Here is a 27,912-nt window from a genome sequence, read left to right on the forward strand (position 1 = left end):
AAGTAGTTTCTAAATAACAGGATTTTAAAAGCTGCTACTGGTGATCCTGAAAAGAACGGGGTCAAGGAAACGGCAAATAAATTATTACAGGATGCCCTTGCTACTTCAAATGTTTCACTTGTGGCAAATAGGTTTGGAAAACATTTCTGTTAGAACTTTCCATGTTTAAGAAGCTTTCAAGCTGCTTTTCAGTCAGGGCTCTTTACAGATAGTCGCTCGCTAACATCACGCATTCCTAATTCTGTTTGTCTCTGTGTACATTAGACATTTTAAAGTACTTCATTTTGCTCTTGATCACTTGTATCTGTGCACATTTAAGGCAGCATCAGGTTTAGCTTGATCTTTAATAAATCTACTCTGGGGGTGGTTTATTTTAGATAAACCATTTTCTGTGCTGGTGTGCACAGATTGGTTCATTAACAGCTCATGCAGTGAGCTGAATCCATTCACGTCTGCACAGGGAAACCAATTCAGATTGATCTGAAATAGGGAAATTACCATAGGGAGCAGATAGCCAAACAGGTCGGACTCAAGCTGTCAATAAGCTGATTTATTAAAGACCGATTCAAACCGATGTCGCTATTCACGCAGCCATTGAGCAGCGACACCCACCGACTCTCCCGTCCTCACACTTCTGCACTGCCACGATTTGATCTGAACACATCAAAAGCAAAACGAACCAGGTTCCAATTCAAAACTTTTGAAGGATTTACGATAAAGCCCCCCCTCCCCATTATGCTGTCCACCATTGTACATTTTAATGTGTGCTCGGTTTTGTTCAGTTTGCATTTCTCGAGAGGAAAGTCGGAACACATTGGAGGAAAGCACAACTCTCGAATACTTTACTTGGATCAAGCTGGTTTCACTTCCCTGTGTACAAATTATAAACCCGATCATCTCTGATTGAAGCAAAGAACATAGGTTAATATCAGTCCAAACGTTCAACAAAGGCAGCCAACCATTCCTCGGAAAGAATAGCATTCCCAAATTAATGTGATATACTGTATGGTAAGCTGCTGCTGCTGCTGCTGCTGCTGCGGTGGGGGGGAGAGAGAAGATGAGGAATTATATTCACTGTTTGCATCTTCCATCCAAATAAAAGGACAGATCCTCATTCATCCTCCATATTAATTTGTATAGAATCTCCACTGTTTATTATCAAGGCTCCTTACATTTGAATTCCTTGGTACAGATCAGCTTTGTCATCAGCCTTAATTCTAGTTTCTTTGATGCAAGAATCAGCGATAAAAAGTAGCAGTTGCAAACTGCTCATCTTTTCATCAGTCTGCAGTAACAGCGATCTCAAAGGATATTTAAAAAAAAAACACTTCTCGTGAAAGTGTTCAGGTTTTAGGAGACAGATTCTCTCCAACAAGCTCAGGCAATGGGTACGTTTAATTTTCCTTCCGTTTGTGTGGTGGCCATGTTCAGTGCAATTAAGCAAAAAATTCCTCAATGCATCAAAGTGGTGTAATATCGCGACCGAGTCGAGATGGGACATTAATTTTTTTCTTGCAAAAATTGAAAAAGCAACATTTTTTACCATACCGTAAAATGAGAGATTTAATTCAGCAGTATTTAACTATTCTGTTGGGAAGAGGGCATGATGCCAAAGTCAAGTCATTCTAACTGTTTTGCAGACACACGACAGCGGAACAAACAACATGGCATGGAGCACCTTGCTTATACTGTATCACTAGACACATTCTTTCACCTATTCCACCCCTTCCTTCCCGCTGGTCTTCAGTTCTTTACGTACAAAAAAAGTGGGGGGGGGGGAACGTAAATTATCCATTAGATTTCGTCGTATCTTGCTAATGCAATTACATCAAGAAAATTATAGCGCGTGTGGAATCAATTATGCATGCACTTGGACCAGGACCAAAGGCTACAAAGTCAGATAGGACTGCGCACACGGAAAAAAAAAACTAGAACTCACAGATGGACCCCATCAGTTCATCTTACTGTCTAAAAAGTTCATGCACTTAATAATTTATTTGTGTTCTGGATACTGTTTCACCGATGAATATTAACAACTCTGAAGCATGCTTTCAGCATCGCAGAGCGGGAGGAAGCGGGCAGCTAGCAGCTTTTGACTACAGCATCTTTGGGAAAAGAGCCACAGTGGCAGCTTCTGTGCTAATGCCGAGAACATGATCAGAAGTGATTAACAACAGCTTCATATGCAAATTACATTAATAAAGGAGTGCAAAGTCATCATGTAAATTAAACATGTCAAATCTCTTGGTGAACTTTCAATCTTGGGGAAAGGGGGGAGAAACTGGCACTGCTTTAATTTACAACATCAATTTTCCAAGCTCTGAAACACTCAAGTCTTTGGCGATACAAACAATTTTCACCTTTTTTTCTGCAGCATTCTGACAGGCCAGCCTGATGCGTGCCGAATGCACATGTTAATAGGCCAATCAAAAATGCAAAACAATTGGCAATTACAGCGAGGACCTAATGGTCATTAGAATTTACAACTAGGTAATGAACTAAAGTCTGCCTGCACCATGCATATTCATAAAGCAATTTAGCCTTTGAAGATTAAAGAAGTGCTTAAAATTCAAATGAGGTTTGGTAAATTATCAGCAAGATTCATCCAGAAAGTGCAGGTTGTTCTGAGCTATTTTTTAAAGTTTTTTTTTCATGCAAAAATATTAGATCCGTTAATCTAAGTTTGCCGCAAATAAAAATCCTCAAGACAGGTCTCAGGAACAATAACAACGCCAGGATAATAACACATATTGGCATCCGTGGATCTAAATTATCATTCGGAAACGTACCAATAGATGTCTAACAATGAGCAACACACACACACTCACAATCTGCATACATTGATTAAAAACACACACACATGACAATTAGCTAGCTGTGAGTGCTGTGAGACTATATTGCATACGGCGCAACATTTATAATATTCAACTGTGGGGTATCGGGCAATGGCTAACTCCACAATATGGGCTAGGAGCAAATACATTATTTAAAAATTTGGGGGGTTTTCATCAAATGAGCAAATACAAGATGGATGGCCACAACATACCTCATTGTACCTAATGCTCTTCAGCATGTTTTCAGAATCATTCAGTAAAAATAAATCAGTTTCATGCAGGAAAGGGGTAATAAGGAGAACAAATACCAGGATTTAGTGGAAAAATAGCTCTCAGAATGATCAAGGTTTGTTTGATATTTAATTTGTGATTGCATGAATATTAGCGCTGTTGAGCCCATTGCCCACTGGTCTCTCTTTCACATCAGAGTCCATCAAGGAACTCTGCGATCACCAAACCCGTGAACAGGGCTGTGGAAATGAAGAGGAAATGACAAGCAGCTGTTCCATCAAATAGCCACAGTCATTTGAGCATTTCAAAAGAAAACCCAGGAGTAACAAGAGCAAAACACTTGTGGCCACACGTTCTTCTGAAACGATTGCTGCTCGTGTATGTTAACAACATTCCAAGAATCAGGCAGCTCCCGAACTGCAGCTCGCCGTGGAGGAACAGTTCACTGTCTGAATATCATGAGATGGGTGAGCTCTTCGTCCTATCACTGCTAATCCCGACCAACCCATTTCCCACACTAAACAATAACGTTGTATCGCAGTGTGATCAAATATATGTAAAGCAGAGTTATTAAAAATTAGATGGCTAATTCAAAAACAAACTATTTCTTTATAATTGGTGGAAATTCTTCCTCTCCTGTTTCCAGAAACTCTCCCTCCCCCGGGCCCAGCCATGTACGTATTAAAGCTAAAATGGATGTATATTTGATTGCCCAAATATTGTTCTCCCTTCATTAATGAAACAACTAATGAATTCATTTGAATACTATGTTAAAGAATCATAAGAATGGCCCAACTTGCCACTTCAGTATGCACTCAGAACCGAATATACTGTGTGAACATCATTCGTTATTAGCCCCAGCTAACTGGTATCATATTTAGCCAAAACACATGATAATTCCTTAAGGCAAAATATTTATAATAATGATCAGATTTCGTGTTTTTTAATGTGATTAAACGGGCATCTTGCTCAGATATACAGTAGGTGCCAATATAACAAACGTAACTGATAACTTCCACTTTAGTGGAAAACAATTGGCAAGGCCTGGCTTATTGTAAAATTAATTTATCATTAGATAATGTTCATCATATAATGGTGAAATTCTTTACAAGAATTTTCATTTGTTTAAAAAGGTCCGTGCCCATTTCCCAAATGGTGCCATGCCCAGAGCTGCCATCTCTATCCTAGCACAATATTACAGTGCACTCATGAATAACATTAATATTACAGCATGGCATCTCACAGGACATTTACATGATCCCATCTGAGCTTACACCTGAGGGCCACACTCAGACTTGGTAATTGAGCTCTGATTGTAAAGGCAAATGAAGAACACTAAAAACCTGCTGGGATCTGGGTTGACCTCTTTCCTCCCTGCACCTTGCTCTTTCCAGTGCCAACGTATTTCTCAGACGCTGAATAGGAACATATTAAGACACTGGTTCCAAATCAATTTTGGGAGGGAGGGAGGGTGGGGTGGGGGCAGAGGGGAGTCAATGCAGAAATAGGCAGAAAGAGGGAAGAGAATATTGTAAAATGAGAGGAACCCAGCGGGCCTGGTATGCACTGCTGCACCAGCATTCAATATTACACTAGTACAGAGCACGAAGCTGAATACTTAAGATACCCAGTGCTTTGAGCTTTTGGGAAAGGGGTGGCATGATGCCAGGAAATGGCCGACTAGGCACTAAATGCTTTTATTCCACAAAGCCTTGGCAATATGAATGTAAAAATTTAGACAATGAATTATTCTCCACCAAATAAACCTGCTTTTTTTTTTCATTATTATTCCTTACAACTGAAAATATATTCCAAAAATATATAATTTTATCAAAGCTATCACAAAAGGAACAGAGTGCTGATGCCCTGGCTAGTTTGGTGTCAGCAGTCAGCCAGCGATTACCAAGGTTAACAAAACATCCACTATATTAGGATACTGGTCTCACTTCTAGTATTTTACAAAACTGGACTTAGACACAGCATTCTCCTAAACACAATCTAATTAAAGGAATCCACAAACCATTTTCAAATAAATGAAAGTAACAAAACAAAAATGCTTATTCCCTCTGCCTTGCAGTGCACACTTAAAACCTCAGCACCATCAAAATAGACAATAAATAAAACTTTTCATGATCAGTCTGTTTAATGTAATGAGAAGGTCGTGGCTGCACTGCAATTTTTACCCCCTTTACAATATTTCATAGCGGTTATTTCATAACAACATAGACGGGAATTTTACCAATTATAATCTATTTTTTAATAGATACTTTGTAAATGTGAGCTGTGAAATTACAAAAAATTTGTCAGGAAAATAGTTCAAACTTTTTTCAACACGGCAAATAAGGAACAGCAGGGAGGGCTCGGAAGTGTATGTGCAATCATATAGCTTAGTTTGTAAAATGCAGTGTAATAAAGTACACATTTGTAATGCTTGTTGTTAAAAGTAGTTTACGACACTGATTATTTAATTATTCATAATATGGAAAACGTGTGACAGAATATTTATTATTTTATTCTGAAACTGGTCTTCATGGGACAAAATTGCTCTTTTTTGTAATGTTCATGCAGATAGAGCGGCTCATGCATTGCATTTAGGAGTCTAAATGCCTGCTGTACAGGCGCGGGTTTGTGTGCTTGGTCTCCAATGCATGCAATAAGCTACTGTGCAGTTCGCTGGCTGCTTGATACAGTCTGGATCGGATTTGTTTGACGGTAGCTGTGTGGCATCTCCTTTGAGTTGCTTTCCTCAATATGTAAATAGCAGGTTGCATCACTCTAGCGATAGCCCATATTTGGCGATTTAGCGTGGCTTTTACAGTCTCTAAAGGCTAGGAGCCCCTTCCGCCAAGCTCCAGGTTCATTAATCATGCCCTGTATTTGTGTTCATTTTCCTTTGCATCTGAGACTATGCATGTAAATGGTCACAACATTATTTGTCCCCTCAAAGAATCTCCAACCCACTTTCTCAAAGGTAAATACCAGATCCACTTTTATAGGAATAATAACGCAACCCTCCAACCTTCTCCCAAAAAGGCAAAACCATAATATATCAAAATTGTAAAATAAAGCAGCCAGTCGTGGGGACATTTTCTTTCTAAATAAAAGCAATTTCTCTGGAATGTGCTGGGTATCTTCCTGCATAATTGGTTGCCATTAAGTAAACATAATCTGCAATGCACCTTTTATCTTGTTTTTTTTCTGGGATGTATTAACATCTTTGATTGAAGTAGCTATGTGAGCAAAACAAGGCCACATTCAACTTTGAAAATTAGCACATGAACGTGCACACTGTCTTGAGAATCTGCTTAAATTGAGAAATGCGTTCTTGAACCAGGACCAGTTATTCAACAGGAAATAAACCACACAATTAAAATTAACTAGCAAACTGTCTCAAATAACAACATCTTCATTAAAAATATCCTAATATCACAACTCTGACATAAAAACATGAAGGTGACCTAAAAAAATAACTAACGGAACTATTATTTTCTATCAGCACAAATTGCTTGCAAAGAGGATTTCTGAGGATTTGCTTACTTCAAATCAGAGATATGAAAGAGCATTAGAACAGAATATAGTCATAATTTTATCACAAGTTTAAAGCCTTTACATTTTCCTCAGTGTTTTCACTCTCAATGTTTTAAACAAGCCACGAAACAAAGATAATTAAAGAAACACAAAATAATATTCAGAGACGAAAATGGCTATCAAACTCCTGTATTAACTTGAAGAAAATACATGAATCAATTTGACCGTATTTTTCAGGAGATGATGAAAAAAAAACTGTGAGGTTGTGCCAGGGACTGGGGACGACAAACACAAGAGAGAAAAGGAGAGGTGAAGTGTGCACAAGTACACAGAGGCAGAGTACTCACAGAGTGAGGGAGAAGGCAAGACGGGGATGGACGTGGTGGGGTTGGGGGGAGCGAGAGATAGACAGGCGGAACATCAATCAGAGAAAGGGAATCCCCAGGAACAAGGGGTGCAGGCAAGAGGTTGTGAGGGAGTGCACGAGCACATGGGAAAGAGCAGCACAAGGAGAGAAACTGGTGCTTGAGGAAGAGATAAAGAGCAAGAAAGGATATACATGCAAGAGCGGCTGCATGTGTGCAAGCATCTAATAGAGCAACGGAGAAAGAGCAGAGCAGAAGAGAGGGAGACCATGCACGTGAGGGAGAGGGTGAGGAAGGGTGTGCGTGTGCTGGGGAGACAGGACAGGAGAAAGCACAAGAGCAGGGATACACATGCAAGAACGGGCAAGCCAGTGAGGGAATAAGTGGACAAGAGAGAGCAAGAGAGAGGGGGTGAGAGAGAGGGCTGAGAGAGAGAGAGGGTCAGAGAGAGGGGGAGAGCAAGAGGGGGAGAGCAAGAGGGGGCAGACAACGAGTGAGAGAGCAAAGAGGCAGGACAGCGAGTGATGGAGGCAAGCGCGAGAGACGGAGAGACAGCGAAGCACAACAGGAGGACCCGTGTCAGAGAGGGAGACAGCGAGAGAGGGATGGCGTGAGACGGAGAGAGCTGAGAAAGAGAGAGCATGAGAGAGGGAGCGTGAGACAGAGAGGGAGAGGGAGAGGCAGAGGCAGAGCAGAGAGAGGCAGAGTGCGAGGCGGAGAGCGCAAGGCGGTGAGAGAGGACGCAAAGTGCAGAGGGAGAGCGTGAGGCAGGGAGAGCAAGACAGATGGAGGGATCGAAACAGAGACAGAGAAGGAGTGAGACAGGGAAGGAGAGCGTGAGACAGAGACAGAGAGCGCGAGAAAAAGTCGAAGAGATTGAAATATTGCAGAGGAAACAAAAATGGAATGATCAAGATACATCTGTCAGAACCACATCAGGAAGAGAGAGAGTATGGGGGCCATTTATCATTCCACTGAGAAGTTATGGTGCATCGAGTGGCCTTTCCTGTCAAACCAACCTTTGAAATTTCCAACATGCCCTTAAACTTTTGAATAAGCATGTCTATGCGCTTCAGTAACTATCTGCCCTCTTAACTGTGGCCTGGCTGGTATAAATGGCATCTTAAAGTCAAGGTCACCCATGTCACTTTGCCATGGGGCTTTGTTTAATTACAGTGCAAATGCTGACAGCTGATATAGACTGGGAGCTAGCAGCAGCAGCAGTTTGATTAAAGCTAGAAAAATAAATAAAAGGTAAACAGCGAGGCATGTGTTTTTCTTTGCTTCTTCCTGTTTGTGTAAGGTGGAGTGTTTTGTTTGCTTTTTTTTTACCTGTTGCTGTGCTTTCCTGTTTGGGGCAAACTCCCTTGGATGATGTAGATAGACAATCGTCATCGTCTGGAGTGACCTGGATGCCAACCTCAACAGGTGTGGATGCCTTTTTGAGTTCACTGTGTGTCGGCGACGGTGGCTTATCTCCAGCTTTGTCCAGACAGAGGCTGCCATTGCATTGCTTCCTTTTGTGCTCAATAAAGATTAGAATGTCCCCCAGTGGGAAATTCATCTGACACTGGCCACAGGTAAGGAGGTCGTGGTCACCCTCAGGAGCTGCCAAGGTGCCATGTGCCTCTTCTTCATCTGTGAGAATGGCTTCGAGGGAATCAGCTACAGTGGAGGAACATAAAGAGAGCAAAAAAATAATGAAAATCTGTGATTCTTCTCAGCAAATTGAATCAACTTCAACTCCCCCACCCCTCTACTTTCCCTGCAGTAACAGACTCGGTTGACATGAATAGCGTTCAGAGCAAGAGGGTCGCTGTCCTTTTTAACTGCATGCTCTTCACAGAAATTTATCACGGCACGGCAACAGACAAAGACGGCCAAGTTTACAAAAACTGTTTAATTAGATTTCAAAGAAATTGGTTTCTTCCACAAAAACAAAAGCGCACCAGAAAACCAAGAGTAAATTTCACCAGAATTCCCCATAGATGAAACTGACTGCTTTAGGAAGTGCTGGTAATTTAAATTACAATGGTAGTGGAGCAAGAGTCAGTGCAGGTCTTTATACTTCATTTAAATAAATTTTGGTCATTTAAAGGAAAAAAAAGTCAGGGAAATAATGTGGCTTATTTGGCACTAGGAAATTGGCTTGCTTATGTCAGCTCTGGTAGCCACATGAAACAGCTGGCTACTTACTCTAAGCTGCACGGCTCCAAATACTCATACTTAGAACGCCCTTTGTAATGGAAGCTCGTTCCTCCCTTGCTGCTTTTGTTAAATGCTCTCTATCAGAATCCAAATAACCATTTTTCCTGCACTTAGCACAAGCGTTATTATTTTACCATAAACGCTAATAACATTGAAAGGGCTGCAACATATCGTAACCCTTTTTCACAGAATGCCAACAAATTGGTTTTAATTACAGAAAGCCGCAAAGAACCGCATATCCATTTTAGACCTGCATCGCAGAGTTCTAAAGTTTATGTCTATAAGATTCCGATCACTGGAAGCTAAGTTTGCTTTCTGGTAGTGAAGGAAACAATCCATTGACAGCATACATTTCATGGCAACTTATTAAATTAAATGTGAATGCACCTCACCTACACCCTGGCAACCAACACTGACATTAAAGCATCTAGTATTTAGAAAATTATGTATAAATCTAATTGACTCGGTTTGCGTTGCGGTATAGTTACATGCATCATTAAGATAAAACATTTGCATTAAAAAGTGTCAGTCTATGTTCACCGATAATTTGATTTAATTTAAAAGAATCACGGCAATTGAATAGAATTTCCTTCAGCACTCAAGGGGAAAAATACTGCATAAGTACGAAAGTATTCTGCAAACTTGATTTTTAAAGCTTTTGATACCTTAAAAAACTGTTGAGAAAGAGAAAGATGATTTCAGTTAGCCTCTAGATTTTTTTCACAATTCATTACTGATTAATTTTGAATGGGAAATTATCTTTCCATTGTATTTTATTTTGAACCTATGGTAAGGATATGCCCTCAGAAAAATAAACATAATTTACATATACATGATTTTTTTAAATTAATTATTGAATAAGTCGTGCTCTGTAATCCAGACAAATAGCCCTATGATTTTTTTCCACTGGACTTGAAACACCAGTACATTTTCATTATTAAGAAATAGGATGTGAGTTTATATTTATAGGCAGTTGCTGTTTCATTCACGAGCTTTCCTTTCATTAAATTAATAGCGTTATTGCAGCAAAATATTATAATTCCACACTTCGACACCTATGAGCCAGTCCTGCTTTATGCATTTGAAGATGTCATACATTTGCTACCTAGGAAGATGATAGTCAGTACTAGGAGGTTGATCTTGGTCTTTGAGAGAGTTTTCCACGAGGAATGGTATACCGTTCTTGGTAATATACAAATAGAAATTGTGCCGTTTCAAATCTCGAGACAAAATCTTTTATTTCTATGTAAGAAACGGGTTGAAATTTGCGTTGGGTTATTTGTGATCATTATACCGATGGCAATGGGGGCACACACAGTATAATTCGCTAACATACATTGGAGACACCTTTACACCCAGCTTCCAAGAAAGCTACAAGGTTCTTTTGAAAACATATTTACATTTTATTGTCTCGCCAAAGCTATATCGAGTTTCAGCTGTCAGAATCTATTCAAACAATACCACGGTGTCTTTTCTTTCTGAGTAAAAGCTTCCGCGCCACCTCTGCGCGAATCTGCTACAATGTTGTGGGAAGCATCAGATGCTTTTTTATACAAATATGATTTCACGAAACTATTGGGGAGTGTCGGCTTGCGAATGCCAATAAAAAGTTATGAACGACACACATATAAGTGTGTGAGATCTGGGGGAGAGAAAGCGAGAGAGACGGAGCGAGGGAGTCGGTCTCTTGACAAACTAACACTTGATCGCCGAAGCTCCAGTCACTCTCGTTGTTTCGGGCTTGTGTTCTCTTTCAAAGCCTTTCCCGTGATAATAAAACCATCAGCGAACACCAAACTCCGCATCAAACACGTGCATCAAAGGAAAAGATTCGGCCAACAAGCTGAACTGTTTTTATATTAACAACTGCATTTAAGAAAACATCTGATTTGCAGTTGATCCAGATTTCTAACAGTACGAATCGGGGCACTGCAATATTCAGATTTGTTAAGAAATAACTTTTTTTTTAAATTCAGCCATCGATTTTAACAGATGGTGAAGTTGGGACCAGTGCGCCGAGCTTCTCGAGATTCCTTTACCTGAAATACCATCACATAGAAACAACCACAGAAGGCGGCAGGGTTGTGGTGTGGGGGTGGGGAAGGGGGACAAAGAGTTTCAATCTCTCTTTTTTTTTTTTGGATGGGGTGAACGTGGAGAGAGAACGAACCTGAGCAGTTGTTAAGGAATGGTGTTGAAGTTTGTGCAGGTTGCAGTCTTGCGCTTGGACTTGTTCTTTATGTTACTCTGCCTCCTAGCGACACGAACCGACTGTATCGACCCCCCTCCCTGCTCCGTCTCACCAACTTGACACATCTCTCTCCCTCTCCTTGCAACCACCGTGCCAATACTCTGCACTGAACACAATCCAACGTTGGCTTGACATAGACATACACAGCAGCCCGAAAGCCCGGCGTTTGTCACTATCACCGGTAGCTTCCATCTCCTTGCTTATTGCAAACACATGCACCTTTTCTGCAACTATTGCCCCGTTTAAAAAAAGGATCGTTCAAACGCAAAGGAGACTCGTCCTCTCGAATGGGTTGCATTACATTCGCCGTGTTGTTGGCGTCCAGCGCGCAAAAAAACCGACCGGTCTCCCTGCAGGCAGCTTGGGGGGTGCAGGAAGCAAAGATCATAGTATCTTTGTCTGGAAGCCCCTGCCAGCGGAGGGAGGGAGATCCGCGGCCGCAGCAAGACTTGGGTTCCTGGCGAGAAACGAACGACCCCCCTCCCCCCTTCCTCCCTCCCTCCCTCCCCTTTCCTCCCCTCCAAAGAAAAACATTACAAGTGTCAGATGCACAGAAAAGAATACATTAAAAAGTGTCAGAGACTCAGAGAAGATAAACGTTAAAATAAAAGTGTCAGATGCACACAGACAGGGGCGCGAAAGAGAAATACCCCCCAGTCTTGCAGCCAAACTGCTGAGCGGTTTGCAGGGAGAGAGACGGCGGGGAGCGGGACTCGGGAGCCCGGAGCCGGGAGCTGGGACAGCGGCAAGGAGCCGAGCAGCCCAGCCCAGCCCGCTAACACGTGTGTGTGCCCGGGCTCCCCTTGCAACCTCCCTCCGCACTTGCAATTGCATTTGCATTTGCATTTGCACCAACAGGGGTTAAACCATTTTAATGTGCAATTATTGTTAATAATCGGGCGGGGAGGATTGCATTGGTGTGAAGCGAGGAAGCGGCGGCAACAAGGCGCGAGTGCCGGGTCGTGCAGGAGGTGCCGCGCACGCGGAGCCGCAAGCTCCTTGTAAACACACAACACGAGATTTCTTTCCCAATCACAAGCAAGTCCCGGCGAATTTTTTTTTTTTTTTAGCTTTTGCATTTTGAAAATCTTCCAAAAACACAAACCTTCCCCCCCCCCTCTCCACTCCACCCCCCAAACTCAGTGGAAGGGATGGAAAGTTGAGCGGCAACTTAAAGTTCTCGGGGGTAGAGATGTGTGTACACAGTACAGGGTGAAGTGCGTGCTCTCAGCCGGCGCAGGGGGAGTGAGAGTGAAGGCTCAGGCAAAGCAGGGGAGAGAGGGAGAGGGTGTGAGAGAGAAAGAGAGGGGGGCAAGGAGGAGAATGAAAGGCAAAGGTCCGACAGCGTGCGCTCTATGGGGCTGCAGGATCACCGCTGCAAACTCACTCAGATGCGAGAGTTAACAGGATGATGATCGCGAACTCTTTAGGAGCTGCACTTGTGGACCCCGCTGCTGCTGCTGCTGCTGCTGCTGTTGCTGCCAGCCCAGCGCTCCAGCGCTCCCCGCACTGCTCCAACCATCAATTCTTTTCCCCCTCTCTTTCCCCCCTCACTCTTTACTTTCACACGGGCTTTTCTCTCCCCCCCCCCCCAAATTAAATTTAAAAAATAAGGAAAAAAGTGCAGCAAGAGCAACAGAATCAAAGGATACTTACGTGAAAATTCCCGTTTGCTCAAGTGCTGAGGGTTGCCCTGCTTGCGGCGAGACATGCTCGGTCACATCGGGAGCGGGAAGAAGGAGACTCCAGAGAAAATATCTTCATCAATGGCTTGACATAAAATAAATTAGAAATAATACAAAGATGGCGCATGGAGATGGATTGTGGGATAGCCGTCATGGCTTTAAAACCACCAAGTTCAAGTGCGTACGTGACGTGCCCGCGAACTTGAACGTCAGGAGGTGGCTGGGCAGGGCGAGAGGAGAGAGCAAGCCAATGATACATACCCTGGGACACGGGGCTGGACAAACCCCTGTGCTCAGAGAGAGAGGGAGAGGGAGGGAGACACACACACACACACTCTCTCTCACACACACATCCAATAGGCGCAGCTTCAAGCTGCTTCCAGTCAATCCATCAAAGCCTCCCTCTCTCAAAGCCACTCCACCCTCCGCCCCTTCCATCTTCCCTGTGCCAGCTCTGGGCTGTTCGCAACTCCATGGGCACAGAGTCACTGGCCAAATTCATGCAGCCAAGCACGCAGGTTTACACATCTTCAGCACTAGTGCAAGGAACCAGACATTAAAACGCGCACACGCAAATATGTGTGTGTGCATATACATGTAAATGTGTGTGTGTGTGTGAATGCGAAAGTTCCTCTTGTCACCTACAGCAAAGGGCCGGCTTTATTCACAAAACTAATCACTCGGGAAATAAACGAGATTTGCAAAGTATTCTACCGAATAAATAACAAAACGAGGATTAGCTTTATAATATTCGATGGCGTACACGCGAGCCCAGATGGTGCAGATGGAGAATAAAACATACCTACATTTGAATATAATTCTACATTAAAATCAGAAATCTAGTCCATGAATTTCTCACACTATCGGGCAAAAACAACAGTTCGTGGGGATTGCTGAGACTTTCTGTGCGTACGTAGTTTTTTTTAAAATATACGTTTATTTTGTAAATATAAGTGTCCTCGGCTATCTGTTTTGTGGGACATTACCTGTTAACCACAGATGTGTTGTCTTCGGTTACTTATCAGTGAATATTTCACAAGATTTACAATGCATCAAGCGAATCTATAATGCAAAGTGAAAATACTAATCCTATTATTTTTCTACCCTTTGTGCCGCTCTTCTATGCAGTGTACTAATTCGAGAGCGGATTAATAATTGAGCTTCATGCTTTCTCGTTTTTCAATGGGTTTCCAGGTATTTTAGTAGCAGGTATTTGAGTTGAATGGAAATCGTAGTTAAAAATTGTAATGCAGTTTCTCATTTCGAAGCAGATATGCATTCTGAGATGAGAGTTTTCAAGTGACCTTTGTAAGATTTTGCACCTGTATCGATCGCTTTATTTTTTTTAAGTAATAAGGTTTCAAAGCACATTATGTATTAAAGGAAAAATGATTGTATGTTAATTATGTTGCCCATGGTAATACTTGAATGATTTCATTAAAGGTGATAGCTGGAACTCTGATAAATCAATAACAAAATAAAACATTTTTTTTGCTAAACCTCCCCATCGATGTCGATTTAAAACAAAAATCTGCACAACAAACAAAAAAAAGTGTACTTTGCAATTAGTAAGTCATAAATAAGGAGAGATTTATCGCTAATACATGGCATTGGAATTCGGAGAAATATCGATCAGGGCAGATGGCTAAGACCATCTTGTGTTGTACTATGCATTGATGTAACGGGAAGCTTAAACTGTAGAAGATTTGAGGGTCGCCTTTGATTCATTGTTTCCGTGAAGTCTGAGAACTGTACATCACCACCACCACCATCTTCCACACCAACCCCCGCCCCCAGCCCCAAAATGTAACGTGGTGTATGTGGTGGTGTTTTTTTTAATTGAGTATAGACGTTTTTAGCTGGAGGCTGTGGACGCGAATATGGCCAACACAACAGTTCAGACAGCAGAAGTGAAATTGAACTCATTTGTGATCAATGGTGGGATGTGTTAACAGAGACTTCGCCATTTTTTTGTTTTCACTAGATGTGACAAGTGGTTGAAGGGGTTATCTATTTTTACTCTGACGCTCAACGATCAGATACGACCTGCGGTTGCAGCTGCACTGTCCCTCTTTCAGGAGGAAGTTAGGTTACTTTAAGTCATGCCTTTTAAACTATATGGTTTAGTGACTCCTAACCCGGAGTAGATGGCACTTCTATTAAAACAATAAAAGTACATTTCACATCTGCAAGGATTCCAAATTACTGTAGGTTATGTTGTTTTGAACGTGCGGTTTTCTGCAGGAAAGGGTTCTGTAAATTTATGGGGAAAGAGTGCAAAGAGTCGCAGAACTGCATGGGAGCCAAGTTCCTTCCAACGGACCTCCCCCACTTCTAATGCAAAATGATTTCTGATCTAATCTGCATCTGGGAGCTGGCTGCTAACCTGGTCAGCTTTTATCTGCCATTTTACCCAGTAGTCACTGAACTGAGCTGGCTGATCCATTTATTGGCGAGACCCAGCCAAACTAAAACGTAGTCCTGGGTTCTTCACTCGTTCGTGATTAAAAACTATTGGCGCGGCCAAATAAAAGTTACTTTAAGTGTCTGCAACGTTCGCCCACTTAAACTCCGACCCAGCAGCACAATGGTCCCCATAAAAACGATCGAATGACTGGAGAAGGGAAGGGGCGGTTGCACGCATTCAGCTGCGAATTGTGGACAAGTCGGTAACGAAAGAGTTAATTCTATCTTTTGATTAGCTCACTAACAATAACTTTATGCCATGCATCCAATGACTGGCGCTGTGTATTCAAAGTCGGCTGATTTGTTTAATAAATGTGCCGAGCGTGTATCTGCGTGTGTCTTTTTTTTTCCAAAGAAGTGTTTGGCTACTCGTATTTTTTAATGCATCTAATAATTATTTTAGCATTCAGAGCAGCGTCGAACCGTTTCACTTGTGACTCCTTTTATTCGCAGAAACCCCTATGGGTGCCTCCGAGCAAAGCAAGTCAACGATCTATCACGCAGCCGATTCAATAGCAGGCTGAGCTAACCTTGACCTCTACCTAGACCTCGCTCCATCTGGTGCCAGGGTGTTTTTCATAATGTTGATGCCTCGCAGTCAAAATTGATCAACGCGGAATCGACCGCCTGACCTCCTCAAGGAGCGTTGCGAGGTAACCTGACTGCTTGAAAACCGAGAGAGCCATGTGCAAAACATGGGCAGGAAAATTGAGTGTCCGCTTGGTCGCATTTCAATATGTAAATGATCAGGCATTAGCAGTCGCGACCCATCCGCCAAATAAATCAAACCACTCCGCCGTTCTGTCATTATTTTTTTTTCTACATCATTTAGTAAATTGACTTTTTTTTAAAGCCCCGCTTTTAGACCGTGTGTAGTAGAATTGGTCCCCCACCCTTGCTCGGCGGCTAGGGCCCTGTTGTTAGCGATGGTGGTCAAATGTTTGCATAATCTACATAGCTACACTGGACAGTGAACAGCGGTTCGAATACGAAAGTTTAATTCCATTGTAAGGCAGATAAAGGCTGGGGTTTAGTAACGTGACAATCGATGAACGAATAACTAATCGATAAGTCTTCGATACTTAGCTTCCGGAAACATATTATTTTGTTACGAAGGAGGACATTAAATGCATTGTTTTTTTTTTTTAAATCTTGTATTGGGAAAGTGGACGGTTGTAGCATGCGACTCTATCTGGTTCCATTGCATTAAAGTGAATGCGTTATTTGATGTCTATCCTATCCGTTGACAAGACGGAACTAATAGCAGTAATGCAACACTTTCCCCTTTTTCTCTCTCATTACCAGATACGATACGCTTTATTGAAAAGGTCCGTTGCTGTACCCATTGAAAATAAAGGCGAACTTGGCAGTGTTTTTGTATTGTCTGCAATGTCTTGAAGACGTGCCAGTGCTTGCCAGTAAAAATGAGTGTCAATTACAAGCTTCCATATTCCATCCCACATATTAGGAGGTACTTGAGCAGAAAGCGTTCAGATGACGTTTGCACTATATTCAGAAGTGCAAATCGTGTAGGCTTTGTACCAAAACTAATCGCGAACAAAAGATGTGTGTCTCGGCATACAAAATTGAGTGAGAAAGTGTAACGTTTGAAATGCCCCCGCTGTACAATGCAAACGTAATTGGTGGCATGCATGCTGTGTGCTATGTTATACATATGGATCTGGTGCTATAATATTCATTGCCTTTGTTCAAGATGAGACAGGCAACCGAGAGGTAGTAGTACAACAAAGATTGTTTTGTCTGTGGCTGAATCTGTGTCGTCGTCTCCCCCCCCAGCGCCCCATCCAGGTGTGAGAAAAGGGAAACTCGTAAAACTGAAACAAGTACCTTTCATTGGGGGGTACAAAGTGCTTTCCTGAGAAAAACATAGGGGCGATCAACTGGAAAGTCGAGCTACCTTAAGAAATTGTAACATTGGTTAAGCCATGCTGACTTCCCCCGCTTACTTTATTTTAGTTTATACAACGTTCTATACCCAAATGACAACGTCTGTACAACGTTTGACAACTCCTAGCGGCTACATTTCTGCGAGATTGTATATCTGGATATCCTCTTTCTACTGCTCATCAATTCGCTTTATCAACATTATCTTTACAGAATCCGGGTGCGTTTGCATGTTCTCGGATTTCTTTTACATTTTGTGCGTAGAAATTTGCATCAGGAATCAATTATATATATTTTTCTCAAATTAAAGTTTTGTAACTTTATTCCTTTTGGAAAATAAGTCAAACTAAACGACAATCTTTTTAAACTATTCCATTTGGTGAAAAAAAATGGAAACTATATTTGGCTTCTTAAGTAAAAGTCTCTATTCATTTTCTGTTTCTTTACGTGAATGCATTTTGCAGGTGTTGAGCGAGCCTAAGATGTTATCTGGGTATCTGTTATACTGATTTCTTCATCTAATGAAACAATTTAACTATTTGCTTTTTATGTGCAGAATTCCCCATACATCAAAAGGGGCATCATTTTGACATCATTTTGAGTTTCGTTTTATGGAACGGTCACTGCTTAGGTTATAAACTTGAACATTTAGTTAGTTAGTCCAGTTACAGGCCATTTTCACCTTTTGAGACCAGACATAAGCACACAAGGACCTATTGAGTCTGTCTGGACTCAAGTGCAGACAGATGGACGGCGCACAGAGCCAAGAGGTTACGTTTGCCAAGCCCCGCATCGACCCTTTCAGGGGACTTCACTCAGCTAGTCTGTTGTTAAAGCTGAATTATAGCCCTGCGCAGACACACAAAACCTTCTCAATAACACTATTGCACATTATTAACCGACTAGCGACTACTTTACATAGGTTCGCTTCGACGTGTGTTACTTTACATTGACAAAACATACTGCAACTAGTCGGAATGTTCAGCCAAAACATGCGTCAGAATTTCTAGACTTCGTCTTTTATTTAAGCAATATATAAACAGGAAAGGAAACTGCCCCTGCAATACATACATGGGATTTTAATATGGTATTTCTATGAGCTGTTTTATATTGTTATATCATGTTCTAATTGGCGCTCCATAGAAGGAGTCATGGCCATGGATTCATTTACACGTAACATGGTGATCGGAATCTATATTGATTATATATCATCCACCAACTGCTACAAGATTCGGACATACTTTCAAATAGCCCAAACACTAAACCATGTTCCAAACCCACCAGTATCCTACGGTAATATGCAATATACAACCCACTTATGAACTTATAATTCATATGTTTTTATAAAAATGCATAATACACTGAACCACCGTTCAGTAGTTCATATACATATATATGTCTATGTTAGCGTTTACATCAGCAGAGTATAGGTGATGCCCATGTGAAAATGGAATGATAAAACAATTGGATAAAATAGGTATTGTCTGAGTTATTTAACATGTAAGATGTCAAATGGTTTTAAAATAACGAATTAAGAGTTAGGTTAATATCTCATCTACTGTTGTTGAAAAGGCAATCATCAGCTTTAGCAGTTCAGTCATCAGAACAGGTTTAAATATGTGGCTGACTGTGAATATTAACGTGAAGATGTCTTTCTGAGTATTAACATCCTCTGTAAAGTCCAGGTTTTGTAGAACAATGGTCGTGATCAAAATGGATTACTTGACCAGCAAACAAATATTTGAATTAGTTTTATGTTTTGGCCATTCTCTTAATTTGTTTTTAAAGAGTTTGTTTGCAGGATTTGTGTGAGATTCATAAATAACATGGATTGCCCCCATCCTTCCTAATGATAAAGTGTTATACTACACCTGAAATTTAGCGGTCGTGTCCAGTATTAAAACATATTACAATCCAAACAATTCATTTTATTGAGATGTGTTACATCAATAAATTATTATTAATGCCTAGCATGTAATAACTTTTAAAATGATAATTCACACATATGTATTACATAAATCAGTAGCGCTGTGAAAACTTGGAAATTGTTGTATACAGGTAATCTAGCTTAAAAAAACGGAATGCGATTAAATAAAAGCATATTTAGAAATAGATATCGAAAAAAATGTTACTTGGGTTCCATGCATTTTCAGGACACCCGTTAAAGGAGAATCTCCGAACGTGAAAAGTCAATTAAAGTCCATGTATACTTTACTTTTTTTTAATCGTTTGTTTCACAGCGTACTTGGCTGGTTATTGCTGCCCACTCACTGTCCATCAATCTATCGTAATGCATGATCTTGTTTATAACTGGTGTAGTTAAGTTGTTGTTAATTTTACACTAAACGGTTGTTATGATGACAAATGAGGAGGCTGTGATCACACACATGGGACCACAAACAATTTATCTCACGCGTGAAAAGCAGGATTTTGATTCGAGAGGTTGGCATTTCTTCAACATGCCTCCGGTGGGAAGTGGCTGAAGATCCCTCCAACTTCACCAGAACCATTCACCTTTGGAATCTGGGGACACGCTTAGTTGAGCCAGCGTATGAAAATTAAAGATTTATTTTGATTGTAGTTGTGCAGCGTTGAGGTGCAAATGGAAGTATGTAACTAGATAGAGACTGCAACACCCTCTGTCTATAATTCTATACTAACGGAACAACACATGATTTACAATCGTATGCATATTAGCAGAGAGATAATTTGCTAGACTTTCTAATCCATCTTTAAGATATATTTACATACCGAGGTGGGCGTGTTTAATCTGTAACATTGATATTTGGTTCTAATCGCGAACCACGTCTGAATATATTTTATGCTGAACATGGATTAAACCCAAACTTTACTGATTACTTAAATAGCTGGTTTGCTTCTGCGACTTTTTTTTAAAACAGCATTTTATCTCACACAGAATTGGTTTTGTTAGGCTGCCGTGCTCAATTGGTAATCAGGAATATTGCAAATCAAAGCGGAAAATAGACAGCAGGGTGATAAAGATCAAATTCAATTTTGTGCGGACAGATTGAAAAAAAAAAGTTATGCGTTTAGATCAACTCGGATAAGCGCGCTTTTCAGTGGTTAGCAGTAAAAGGAGGGAGTTCGTGGTTCTTTGTCAGAGGTTCTGCACTGTCCGACAGTTTGTAATGAACGCGCGCCACCAACAGGGCAAAGGCAGCATTGTATATACACCCTGCAACCGCACAAGTGGGTCACAGCAAACATCAAACTCCGCGCTAAATATGCTGCTCAAGCGTCTGTCAACGGAGGGGCCCATTGTTAAGACAAAAACGTCGTGAAGAGTTATTCACTGTCTCTCTATCAATGATGCAGTTGAGTTTTCCCTTCTTCGAATCTTGAAATCGAAAACACTAGCCCGAACACATGAGTTGCGCTAACTTTAACTTGCAGTTCAAATATCTAATGTCTCATCATTAAATTCTATCCACACAGATATTCTAAATTATTAATTATCTTCAGTTGCACCCTGAAGAAAAACATTGGTTTAAAACATGAAACACGCTTGCAGCTGGGCTCAAGAAAATAAGTATATATACATTAAATTCAGAGTAGCAATTTATTTGGAATTTCAAACATTTTCCTCTCCAAACTGCAAGATGAATTATATCTTGCTTTTTACCACGCGCTGAAAAGATGCAAATTTGACAACTACTTACCACGAGTTCACGTTTCTTCTGCACATATTGGACGAGAAACCAATCAAAGCAAGTATATAACAATAAAACAAGGACACCAGAATATATCGGAAACCAACGAGACTAATTGCCAAAATGAACCAAGCAATAAAGTTCAGAATTATATTTTAAGGTGAAGTTTAAGGTACAAGTCCAGGGGATAACTTGGTTTGGGATGGTGGTCGGTTTGGGGAACGTGGTGGGGAGGAGCAAGGCTTTGGGGACTTAGATAGGTCTTCTGTACATACAAAAAAATGCATTGTAAGAATTGTTAGTTACAATTAACAACGTGCTTAATGCTGGAGAGGGTGAATCATGCATTTGGTTCATTACTTTTAAGTAAACGGAAATAAAATAAAATATCAGCATTTAGGTAATTTCAGAAGTTAAGCAAAATAAAACGAGATCATGAGGTGGTCATAAAATGAATTGCAAATCTTTAGAACAAATAGAAGAAATGATGGATTTAGCAGGATGGAAAGATGTCTTCAAAGGCAGTAACATCTTTGAGGAAAAGCCTTCTCAGCAATAAAAGTTTCTAGCGTTCAGTCTCCAAGTGAACTACCGCAGCCACCAAGGTCCCCCTGGTGGCTAAAGGTTTACACTGTACGAGGAAACCAGACCGGTATGAATGAAAATACATTTAAACACCTAAATAAGGAGCAGCCCTAAATGCTATGAAAAGCTGAATATTCTCAGCAAGTCTTCGTGTTTAACAAAATCTTTCAAAATTAAGCTTATCGATGCCAAAAGTGATGAACTGACAACTTGTACACTTTTGAAGTGAATAGAAAAAATACTTCACCCTCTCTGAAACAACTTTTGAAGCTGGTCACATCTTTCACTTTAACTGTGCCCCAGAGTTAAATCATCAACTTGACTTCCAGGCTACATTGTGTAGGACAGAATTGCAGATGCTGGTGTACACTGAAGATAGACACAAAATGCTGGAGTAACTCAGTGGGTCAGGCAGCATCTATGGAGTAAAGGAATGGGTGACGTTTCGGTTCTGAAGAAGGGTTTCGATCCGAAACATCACGTATTCCTTTGCTCCAGAGATTCTGCCTGACCCGCAGAGTTACTCCAGCATTTTGTGTCTATCCCAGGCAACATTCCCGCATTCAATCCAAATATAATGTTCATTATGTAGAAAATCTGGGAATAGTGCATTGCATCCCTGTACACCTGGCCATTTATTTATTTTTAATATTCTGGGCTGGAGTTTCACAAGACAGTCGGCATTAAACTGATGAGGTACCAATCATCTGAAATATTGGCTCTATTGCATTCTACACAGATGCTGCTAAAGGGCAGGGCATAGTGGATAAGAGTTTGGACACTATGTTACAAGCAAAGATACCAGAGGAGCAAGATAGACCACTCCTACAAAATCCAATGGACTGAAGTGTAGTACGCAACGGAGCGGAACGTCCGCCATTTTGGGAATAAGACTCCAACTTCCATTATGCCTGTCGCAGTTTAATCCACGTATCTTTGGTTACAACTTTACACAACTATAGGAAGGATGTGATGGCACTCGAGAAAGTACAAAGAAAATACTTCACCCCATCTGAAACTACTTTGGAACCTGTTCATTTCTTTGACTTTAACTGTGCCCAGGAGTTAAATCATTAACTCGACTTGTGTAGGAAGGAACTGTGGTTGCCGGATTACACCGAAGATAGACACAAAATGGATTGGACAACTTCAGTTACGTGCAGTAGATTGGATAGGCTGAGCATGAGTTCACTAGAGCCAAGGAAGTTGAGGGGAGACCTGACAGACATATGTACGATTATGAGAGACACAAAGATGCGGAGATAATCAGAATCGTTTTCCTATGATAGGAGGATTAAAAACAAGAGGGTACAGGTTTAAGGGGAGAGAAAGGAGCTTTAAAATGGATCTGAGGGTGGATGGTTGATGTCTACAACCTGCTGCCAGAGGAACTGGTGGAATTAGATACAGATACTGTATTTAAGAAGCATTTGTGACAACACTTAAATAGGTAAGGCATTCTTCTTTCGTGTCCATTGTCTATATTTCAACTGTTGGGCCAGGCTCTCGCACAGTGGACAACCTTCTCGTTTGCCACCGCTAGATCTTCCAGGCAGCATTGTTCACCAAGAAGTGATCATCTTAGTAGGTGTGGTATGGATTATACAGATGTTCCTGAGGAAGGACATTATTGCCATAGAGGGAGTGCAGAGACGGTTCACCAGACTGATTCCTGGGATGTCAGGACTGTCTTATGAAGAAAGACTGGATAGACTTGGTTTATACTCTCTAGAATTTAGAAGATGAGAGGGGATCTTATAGAAACTTACAAAATTCTTAAGGGGTTGGACAGGCATGCAGGAAGATTGTTCCCGATGTTAGGGAAGTCCCAAGGGGTCACAGCTTAAGGATAAGGGGGAAATCCTTTAAAACCGAGATGAGAAGAACTTTTTTCACACAGAGAGTGGGTGAATCTCTGGAACTCTCTGCCACAGAGGGTAGTTGAGGCCAGTTCATTGGCTATATTTAAGAGGGAGTTAGATGTGGCCCTTGTGGCTAAGGGGATCAGGGGGTATGGAGAGAAGGCAGGTACGGGATACTGAGTTGGATGATCAGCCATGATCATATTGAATGGCGGTGCAGGCTCGAAGGGCCGAATGGCCTACTCCTGCACCTAATTTCTATGTTTCTATGTTTATGTTTCCACATTCACATTCAGTGTCTTCCACATCTGCATAGCCCCATTTGCTCATATTGGTCTTGCATTGTCCCAAGCCTGTACGAAGTCTATTGAGGGACTTCCAGGTATTCCAGTCACACCTGTGACCAGGTGGTAGCTGTTCTTTGGTTGGGATTGGCAACTTTACGTGATGGTGGTTTTCACTGCATTGAAAGATAGGGTCCTACTGTGGGCAAATAGAATCAGTGTAGGAAGAAACAGCAGATGCTGGATTAAACTGAAGATAGACACAAAAAGCTGGAGTAACTCAACGGGTCAGACAGCATCTCTGGAGAAAAGGAATAGGTGACATTTTGGGATTAGACCCTTCTTCAGACTTCAGATCAGTATAGATGAATGAAAAGGTCAGCATAGACTTGGTGGCTTGGTGGGGCTGTTTCTGAGCAAAGCAACACTATGACTTCTCTTTTTTATTTTATTCTCTTTTAAAGTTTATTATTCGAGAAACCTCACAAAGCCTAAGACGAAAAGAACTGCTTTTGAGCATATTGATTAAAGCATTAAAGGATACTGAGTTGGATGATCAGCCATGATCATATTGAATGGCGGTGCAGGCTCGAAGGGCCGAATGGCCTACACCTGCACCTATTTTCTATGTTTCTAATAGTTAAGAAGAAAACAATAGAAAACATTCATCTTTCTTAATGGAGTTTCAGAGTAAAAATGTGATAATATCCACAACACGATGGAGAAAAGGAAAATGGAAAGCTGAGCACACATCAGAGAAAGGAAGGACAACCTACCAGAGGACTGGGAGAAATTCAGAGTCCAGCAGAGGAGGACAAAGGGCTTAATTAGGAAAGGGAAAATAGATTATGAAGACCATGATCATAAAGAAAACTGGCAGGGAACTTAAAAACTGACTGTAAAGGTTTTTATAGATATGTGAAGAGAAAAAGATTAGTTAAAACAAATGTAGATCCCTTGTAGTCAGAAACAGGTGAATTGATCATGGGGAACAAGCACATGGCAGATCAATTGAATAACTACTTTGGTTCTGTCTTCACTAAGGAAGACATAAATAATCTGCCGGAAATAGCAGGGGACTGGGGGTCAAATGAGATGGAGAAACTGAGTGAAATCCAGGTTAGCCGGGAAGTGGTGTTAGTTAAATTGAATGGATTAAAGGCCGAATAATCCCTAGTGCCAGATAGGCTGCATCCCAGAGTAGTTAAGCAAGTAGCCCCAGAAATAGTGGATGCATTAGTGACAATTTTTCAAAACTCTTTAGATTCTGGAGTAGTTCCTGAGGATTGGAGGGTAGCAAACGTAACCCCACTTTTTAAAAAGGGAGGGTGAGAGAAACCGGGGAATTACAGACCAGTTAGTCTAACATCGATAGTGGGGAAACTGCTAGAATCAGTTATTAAAGATGGGATAGCAGCACATTTGGAAAGTGGTGAAATCATTGGACAAAGTCAGCATGGATTTATGAAAGGTAAATCATGTCTGACGAATCTTATAGAATTTTTCGAGGATGTAACTAGTAGAGTGGATAAGGGAGAACCAGTGGATGTGTTATATCTGGACTTTCAGAAGGTTTTCGACAAGGTCCCACATAAGAGATTAGTATACAAACTTAAAGCACATGGTATTGGGGGTTCAGTATTGATGTGGATAGAGAACTGGCTGGCAGACAGGAAGCAAAGAGTAGGAGTAAACGGGTCCTTTTCACAATGGCAGGCAGTGACTGGTGGGGTACCGCAAGGCTCAGTGCTGGGACCCCAGCTATTTACGATATATATTAATGATTTGGACGAGGGAATTGAATGCAACATCTCCAAGATTGCGGATGACACGAAGCTGGGGGGCAGTGTTAGCTGTGAGGAGGATGCTAGGAGGCTGCAAAGTGACTTGGATAGGCTGGGTGAGTGGGCAAATGCATGGCAGATGCATTATAATGTGGATAAATGTGAGGTTATCCACTTTGGTGGCAAAAACAGGAAAGTAGACTTTTATCTGAATGGTGGCCGATTAGGAAAAGGGGAGATGCAACAAGACCTGGGTGTCATGGTACACCAGTCATTAAAAGTAGGCATGCAGGTGCAGCAGGCAATGAAGAAAGCGAATGGTATGTTAGTATTCATAGCAAAAGGATTTGAGTATAGGAGCAGGGAGGTTCTACTGCAGTTGCACAGTGTCTTGGTGAGACCACACCTGGAGTATTGCGTACAGTTTTGGTCTGCTAATCTGAGGAAAGGCATTCTTGCCATAGAGGGAGTACAGAGAAGGTTCACCAGACTGATTCCTGGGATGTCAGGACTTTCACATGAAGAAAGACTGGATAGACTCGGCTTGTACTCGCTAGAATTTAGAAGATTGAGGGGGATTCTTATAGAAACTTACAAAATTCTTAAGGGGTTGGACAGGCTAGATGCAGGAAGATTGTTCCTGATGTTGGGGAAGTCCAGAACAAGGAGTCATAGTTTAAGGATAAGGGGGAAGTCTTTTAGGACCGACATGAGAAAAACATTTTTCACACAGAGAGTGGTGAATCTCTGGAATTCTCTGCCACGGAAGGCAGTTGAGGCCAGTTCATTGGCTATATATAAGAGGGAGTTAGATGTGGCCCTTGTGGCTAAAGGGATCAGGGGGTATGGAGAGAAGGCAGGTACAGGATTCTTAGTTGGATGATCAGCCATGATCATATTGAATGGCGGTGCAGGCTCGAAGGGCCGAATGGCCTACTCCTGCACCTATTTTCTAAGTTTCTATGACAGCATGAAAAAGGTGTAAAGATTGTACTGATGGGACAGAGTCTCAGCACCCTGGGCGTGAAGAGATGATATTACTTATTGAGGACAGTGGCAGTGCCACACAAGTCAATTTCATTAGCTGAGTAAGAACTGAAAATAGCACAATGAACTGGTAAATGTTACCACAGGAGATGTGTACCTTCAGGCAAAGGAAAATAAGTGAGGACTGCTTCAGTCAATGGAGATAGACCAATCCTAGAATAAAAGCTGATTGATACAATCGGAATTTACTGCTATGACACCGGTCTTTTTTAGTTTTAGTTTTAGAGATACAGCGTGGTAACGGGCCCTACAGCCCACCGAGTCCGCGCCGACCAGCGATTCCCCGTACGCTAACACTAACCTACACACACTAGGGACAATTTACATTTATATACCAAGCCTATTAACCTACAGACTTGTACGTCTTTGGAGTGCGGGAGGAAACCGAAGATTACGGCGAAAGCCCACGCAGGACACTGGGAGAACATATAAACTCTGTATGGACAGCACCCAGTATCAGGATCAAACCCGGGTCTCTGGCACTGTAAGGGGTCACAGCTTAAGGATAAGGGGGAAATCCTTTAAAACCGAGATGAGAAGAACTTTTTTCACGCAGAGAGTGGTGAATCTCTGGAACTGTCTGCCACAGAGGACAGTTGAGGCCAGTTCATTACATATTTAAGAGGGAGTTAATGTGGCCCTCTAAGGGGATCAGGGGGTATGGAGGAGGCAGGTACATACTGAGTTTATCAGGATCATATTGAAAGGCTCCCGAATGGACTCTGCACCTAATTTGGCACTGTAAGGCAGCAACTCGACCCGCTGTATCACTGTGATGTGGAGATGTTCGCTGATGGTAGCACAATGCTTAATTCTGTCCACAACTCCATAGAGTATAAAGCAGGCCATTGCTGCATGCAACAGGACATTCAGTCCTGGCCTAAAAACTGGAAATAATATTTGGCAATGACCATCTCCAACAAGTGAGTGTCTCAACACCTGCCCTCTATCTTCAATTGAGTTGCTTTTGCATCATCATCCTGGAGGTCATCCCTGAGGTGAATCTAAACTGGAGTAACCTCATAAATACCATAGCTACAAAAGCAGGGCAGAACATGGGCATCTTGAAGCAAGAGACCCACCCGATTCTAAAATCCCAAAGCTTTTATACCATCTACAAAATAGTGATGTGTGATGGTGGAAAGGGTCAAGAACTTCAAATTCCTGGGCGCGCACATTTCCACAATTGCCACAAATTCCTGGGCG

At 41.6% G+C, this 27,912-nt stretch overlaps 1 protein-coding gene and 1 long non-coding RNA gene across 6 annotated transcripts in view; one reads left to right on the forward strand and one right to left on the reverse strand.

The window, feature by feature from the left end:
• The window catches only part of bcl11aa (BCL11 transcription factor A a), a 198,436-nt gene extending 185,165 nt beyond the window's left edge, over positions 1-13,271 (reverse strand). For 3 of the 5 annotated variants that reach the window (XM_055639889.1, XM_055639888.1, XM_055639887.1), the window contains exons 1-2: positions 13,074-13,271; positions 8,291-8,623 (exon numbers count right to left, since the gene is read on the reverse strand). In XM_055639889.1, the coding sequence (XP_055495864.1) occupies positions 8,291-8,623; positions 13,074-13,128 (388 nt within the window). In that variant the 5' untranslated portion in view covers positions 13,129-13,271. Of the gene's footprint in view, positions 1-8,290; positions 8,624-11,336; positions 11,697-11,718; positions 11,803-13,073 lie in introns of those variants that run through there. The other 2 variants (XM_055639891.1, XM_055639890.1) reach the window with 2 other exon arrangements.
• A 254-nt stretch (positions 13,272-13,525) lies between these two features.
• Positions 13,526-16,940, forward strand: LOC129699799 (uncharacterized). Its single transcript, XR_008723940.1, has 2 exons — positions 13,526-16,221; positions 16,874-16,940. It is a non-coding gene; the product is annotated as an uncharacterized LOC129699799 (long non-coding RNA).
• Positions 16,941-27,912: the final 10,972 nt, after the last annotated feature.

Source organism: Leucoraja erinacea, chromosome 8, assembly GCF_028641065.1.
Source record: "Leucoraja erinacea ecotype New England chromosome 8, Leri_hhj_1, whole genome shotgun sequence".
NCBI classification, from domain to species: domain Eukaryota; kingdom Metazoa; phylum Chordata; class Chondrichthyes; order Rajiformes; family Rajidae; genus Leucoraja; species Leucoraja erinaceus.